Source organism: Trachinotus anak, unplaced genomic scaffold (assembly GCF_046630095.1).
Source record: "Trachinotus anak isolate AG129_WGS33_773 ecotype Australia unplaced genomic scaffold, CSIRO_AGI_Tana_v1 ptg000016l, whole genome shotgun sequence".
In the NCBI taxonomy this organism is placed as follows: domain Eukaryota; kingdom Metazoa; phylum Chordata; class Actinopteri; order Carangiformes; family Carangidae; genus Trachinotus; species Trachinotus anak.
This window is the reverse complement of record NW_027273867.1, coordinates 16,705,306-16,711,457: the sequence shown is the minus strand read 5'-3', so window position 1 is coordinate 16,711,457 and position 6,152 is coordinate 16,705,306. Positions and strand designations below refer to the sequence as shown.

Sequence of the window (6,152 nt, the reverse complement as noted above, 5' to 3'; positions counted from 1 at the left end):
TGAACATGCCACAGATGAATTCATCTCAGTCTGACCATTCATAGGACACAGGCCGAGGGAGCATGAGGTCCTGAGCTCTGAGGGGTCAGGGAGAGTGTATCTGAACAATGTATGTGTGTGAGTGTGTGTGTGTGTGTTTGTGTGTGTGTGAGAGAGAGAGTAGTAATCTGCAGATGTTTTCCCATTTTGTATCATATCACTAGTCAAACATTACACAACAGGTTTGTCCTTGTCCTGTTAAACAATATTTGGTTAGCTGTAAATATTGATTGTATACCCAGAGTGAGCAGCATAGACATTCCTGCTTTTAATAAATAATCAGGCTAGGTGAATCCAGGTGAAACCCAGGATATGTGGCGTTTTTCTTAACTTTTACCAAATCAATGCAAACACTCGGCATTTCAATAAAATGTACATTAAAACTGATGGTAAGTGTTTCTCAAGGTATCACCACTATGGTAATGAATTTGACACTGAAAAATTAGTATGTGGGCTGATAACTGTGAGACCAGGAAGCTGACGAGGAGGCAGAGTCAGAGGCCTGAGCATGTATTGCTGTGTGCCATAGTGCCATTCTTGCTATTACAACTAGATGACGCAAAAATCTTCCTACTGGTACAAAAGACATTAAGTATTGAGTATTTGTTTTTAATTGCCTTTACTTTATGCTCTGTATGAACTACAAATTAACTTACCATAGTCATGGCCTATGGAGCTGTTACCAAGGAAGATAAGAGCCAAATTTGGGAAAAGTCAACCAAGAGGGTGGAAGACATCCAGAGGAAGTCAGAGGAGAACATTGTGGATCAACACTGAATGGAAGGCCTGCAATAATGTGCAGGTCCATGTTCTCTGCCATTCACCAATGACTAAAATTAACCAATAAGCAACAAACAGAAGCCATGCATGCACTTGTTAATGCACTTCTAGTTCCAACACCTTTCATTATTGCATAATTGTGACAATGGTATCAACATTGTTTTGATATTTTTGTTTCAAAGTGTTTTACATAAATGGAAACACAATACATCAACTAGATGTGTCAATTGGTCACTCAGTATATCAGAAGTGTTAGTGAGTAGATGTATGATGTATGTGTTGTATAGTGTAAAAGAAAGAGACGTACAACTAAACCAAGCCAAACAAAAGAAAGCACATGGAGCAGCGGGGAGATCCAGCATGGAGTGAGGAGGAAAATGGGGACGACTGATGGATGGACCGTTCTGGTGCACCCAGTTGTACTAATGTAAAGGACCCAAAGGGACCTAAAAGGACACACAAAATACAAACAGCAGCCAAAGACAAGATATCACCCTGTGGGTCATGGCAGAGACAGAGGGCCGTCACAATACAAAGTATAAATGAAGAGTTTATTGTTACTATCAGCACCACATAAATACAGAATTCATCAAAAAGAATAATGTTGAACTTAATAGAGGCCTTTAATGCAACACACACACACACACACACACACACGTCATCCTCCAGAAAAAAAGCCCTTGTCACTTTGACACTTGATGTCCTCAGCATACTATGTGGGAGATGAACCGTAAATGTCGTGACCTTTGACATTTTGACTTGTCATAGTAGGAAACACAGCACACTTTTTACCAACAACATTGACAGTGAACCAGCATGCACAATACAAAGACCCCAAAACTGTGGCTGCTAAATGAAACTCAGACACCATTCATTTTATTGACACTTGTGCTTTTCCTACCGTAACATGTCAAAATGTCTGAGGGTTTTAATGATTGTAGAGAGTTTGAATTCTACAATTACGCACCAATAAAATGTAAAGAACTTTTACTTTTTAAGAGTCAATATTCTTCAATTTCATGACTTAAGGGCACAAAATATAAAAAAGACACTTAATACTGAAGGCTTTGAAACATCATTTAGACCACCACCTCTTTAATTTCACAATTAATTAATATACAGTATATGAAATGTTTAAAAATTGAGAAATGTAGAAATACAGACTTGTCATATGTTTTCTCTCTTACAGCGGCTGGTATTTCACGATGCAGTAAAGCTTTGGTTTTGTTTGAGTTGCAAAGTTCTTCTTACACAGAATCAACCTCTATAAAAACTGTTGACAGCATTTTCTGTGACATTGTTTCTGGGAAGAAATGTTGCTGTTGAATTTTTAATATATATTTTTTGCTATATTTAATGCCTTGTTTATATTTACTCATGCACTTGAGTTGCATAGTAGGACTGTATTGCTTACGTTTGGTCACCAAGTCACGATTGTTTTGTTATTTTAATTTCAAAAGACTGTGTGAATGAGTGAATGAAAGGTAAAGTGTTTTGTCCAATGAAGTGGACAAGCAGAATACAAGTTGTTGTTTATATGTTATTTCTAATGCAGTGAGCACAGAAAACAAAACTGAAATGATCTCAATTGTATTTAATAAATTTGCCAAATGAAACAAAATCTATCTGCTTGCGTTGATACCAGCTGACATAAGTAAGAAAATGTATCTTTATGCTTTAAATCCTTGTGTTCTGTCAGTGTAGCTGCCAAAAGACTTAATCAGAGGTATCAGTCTTTACAGTGATACTCAGAAATAGAAATACTGGGAGTGATTGTGTTTCCTGGTTATTACGTATGACACTCTCTTTCACTTGTGAATCTTGATCTGTGGTATTTGGTCACTTATACTGGTTTGGAAGGTGTGGGGACCAACAATTACAACAACACAATGAAAAGGATACCCTGTCATCCAGCGTCTGTATTGCAGCCTGTGGTTGGACCTGCAGTTGATCTGGAAGAACTCCCCTCATCCAATCAGCACAGGGCATGCATGAGTCACTTCCTTGTTTTTACTTCCTTATTTGGCAGAAGGGGGCTGTCCGTTTTTTTGATTAGGGAGGAAAATGGTGGAAAGCAAAGGCAGACGGCTTCAGTAGACAGAGGGATACCAACAGTTTTATCTCTGGTGAGTAAACATCTGCTGCCTAAGTGCTTTGTAATCTCTGCTCTGAAGGATGTTTGTATTCTGGGTGATAGCTGAGTCAGCTGGGAATGATGAAATGAAGGTAAAGTGAGTGAATGATTGAGGATCCATATGTGTGCGTGGTTAGAAATCAGGAAATGAGAGAAACAAGCTCGAAAACAAAACAGCAGCACACCCTGAGTTAAAGTTAAAGGTGCCAAATAGCTACTGGAGTTTATTTGAACTGCTAAAGATGACAGACCGAGGGTCACGAGCTGTAACCATTTGTTTATTTCCAGTCTTTCTTGTGTTACTACAAATCAAGACACACCCACTGTTGTCCCTGAGTTATTTTTCCAGCAGGACAGCATTGAGAAGGATGAGTAACATCAAAACTATGAGGAAAAAATCAGTCACAGTTGGATTTGAGTCTGTGGTCTCTCAAATTAGTTGTATATTACTAATATATCATCTGTAATACTGCACTTCAGTGCTTTATTATAAACAATATTCTATAAAATAATTTCACAATTTTTAACTGAATGTTTAATTCCCACTTTGTGGAGGAACAAAAACAAGTTTCCCCTATAGCTGCAGGCAACTATTTTGATCATTGATTCACTATTGATATCTAATTATATATCTTTGGGTTTCAGAGTATCGGTAAACAAAAAAAAAAAGGTATTTTAATATGTAAACTTGGACTTTGGGGGATTGTGGTGGTCATATTGTATTATTTTCTGGCTATTTTCTGTTTAATCAATTAAATAATGGTAAGTTATATCAATGATGAAAATATTCTTTACTTCCAGCTATAGCGTCTTTCTCTGGCCACATGTTGAAGCTCTGTGTATCACACAGGAGCCTCATTGTGGGTTAGTAACCTTAGAGTGTAAGATGACACCTTTGGCAGTATGGCATACATGCAGCAGCTGGTGACATGTGGCCTGTAGGCCCGGTAACCTCAGGGTTAGCCATGAACTTAATTTAATGGAAAAAGAAGCAATATTTGACTCTCTGTGACCTAGTTTTGATTTAAAGCTCTTGTTTACTGTATCTAGAAAGTTTGTGGTCAGATGCTGAGGTACTATGCAGAATATGGATTAAGTTTTATAGCGTTATGGTGCCTGTTTTTTGTCTCTCCAGCCTCCAGACTCACATTGTGTGGACCTTAAAGTGGCAGAAGAAAAGCAACAGTGATGGCTGATGCAGGACAGATAAAGAAAACTGCAGCCAAGGTGCTGTGCTGTGTCGAGAAGGTGTCCTCCTTTGCCTCCTCCATCGACCCCATCTTTGGCATCGTCTCCTCCCTGGTTGGGGTGGCTCGCAAAGGCCTGACTGACGAGGAGGGCCATGCTCTGGACAAGGACTTCCAGGCAATCCACACCAAGCTGGAGAGCATCTCCCAAAAAAACCAACAATGCCTCAGGCAGATCCGAATCGACGAGGTGAATGAAACCTTTGGCAAGTATGAAGAGTACATCAAGCACCAGTACGCTGCCTTCAACAGCATGGTGGCACGGGTGAAGAAAGATCCAGATAACACCCAGCAATACATGGAGACCTTTGAGAAGATATATGAGAGAGACAAGAGCGACATGAGCCTGGATGTGTACTACCGTGGTGTGATGGGTGCAAACTCGCTGTTCGGAAGACCCCTGCTGAAGGTGTATCTGGAAAACTGCGATGGCGACCGTGAGATCATGGAACTACGCTGTTCACACATCGCCCACCTGTTCCACATGGGCCTCATCGCACTCATGGCCTACACAGCTGTTACAGAGGACGATGAAGATGAGGTGCGGGAGAAGTGGTCTAAGAGGGTGGAGGACATCCAGAAGAAGATGCAGGAGGTGCTCAGTCAGTGCAAAGACAAAGACAAGTCGTCCTGAACATGGACCAACGGAGAGAGGACATCCTCTGGGTTTGAAGGCAACATCACAGGGAACACTATCTCTTCTCTCAGCTGTGGACCAATGAAAAATGACAAATTATATTATAATATAAATATATATGTAAAACCAAAGCCATGTCTGTGTTTGTGTACTTTAGCTGCAGCTGATGTATGTATTGCAGCATTTAGTTATTGCATCAACATTGCAACATTGTATGTTATTTTTTGTTTCAAAGAGACCACTGTATGTTTCAGCTGCTTAATGCTACATACCAATAAATGCTGAAGTTTTATACAATCGTTTCAATTAAAATGTATAAATTATCAATTGATTCATCAATTTTATCTACACTAAAATCAACAATTTATACATAAAAAGTCATGCTTTACTTGTTAGAGTGTGTAATAAGGCCTTCTATAAGGACATAGCTTGCAATTCAAAATGTATTCATACTTTATATGCATGAAACACACACAAACCCACCTCTTCTAGAAAAAACTGCTCTGATTACACCTGTTGAATATACCTAAACCCAAATGAAACAGGAAGTGCTTTCACAATACCAGAGAAATGAGGAACTTGAGCTCACCTGCCGAGGTTAAATGCTGGAATGCCAAGTCAGCATATGACAATAACTAAGATGGTGATAATGGTAATAAAAGATAATGTTGTATGAAGTCATTAATCCCTGACCTGCCAGTGATTCCTGTCAGTACCACCTCATGCTGTAGAGCCAAAGTTTCCAGAGATACCAAATACTGAGACAAGCAAACAAAATTGCATCAATTGCAACATTTTTAGATGGGTGAAATAACATTTCATAACAGCAAGCTGGGTTTTAAACACTCATTTGATTATTTCGCTGATATATTTTTGTTTGCTTTTCATATGACTTTTTTTTTTTTCGAAGAATTGTATTATTTGAACACTTTAGGTGGCCCTAGGAATGGGTGTATTTTATTAGTTATAGAACAAGAGCTCGAAGCTAAAATACATGTTTTTAGAGACATAATAGCAGCTACAATGCTCATGGAAAACTACTCTACCAGAATAAAAATAAAGGAATTACAGTTATATCTAGAAACTGCAATTTCTGATGAAATTGTGGAGGGATTGCTGCCTTGAATTCGTATGAAGAAGCAGAAGTATGAAGAGATGAAAAGGAAAGAGAAAAGGGATGAAGAACACAAGCTGTAGTGGAAGCAGTGAAAAAGGTTTAGATGTGAATCACAGAAGTGAGTTGAAGCACACAGAGAGAAACTGAACTATTATGAAAAATCAGTAATTTTATGAAAACTTCAAATCAAACAGTGTT

At 38.7% G+C, this 6,152-nt stretch overlaps 1 protein-coding gene across 1 annotated transcript; it reads left to right on the top strand.

The window, feature by feature from the left end:
• Positions 1–2,845: 2,845 nt before the first annotated feature.
• Positions 2,846–5,164, top strand: rpz2 (rapunzel 2). Its single transcript, XM_071499413.1, has 2 exons — positions 2,846–2,945; positions 4,089–5,164. The coding sequence occupies exon 2, from the start codon at positions 4,142–4,144 to the stop codon at positions 4,832–4,834; it is 693 nt and encodes a 230-aa protein (XP_071355514.1). The 5' UTR covers positions 2,846–2,945; positions 4,089–4,141; the 3' UTR covers positions 4,835–5,164.
• The last annotated feature ends 988 nt before the right edge of the window (positions 5,165–6,152 follow it).

Bases quoted from the DNA above. Each gene is read 5' to 3' on its own strand.
- rpz2 (XM_071499413.1), top strand. From the start codon at position 4,142: ATGGCTGATGCAGGACAGATAAAGAAAACTGCAGCCAAGGTGCTGTGC.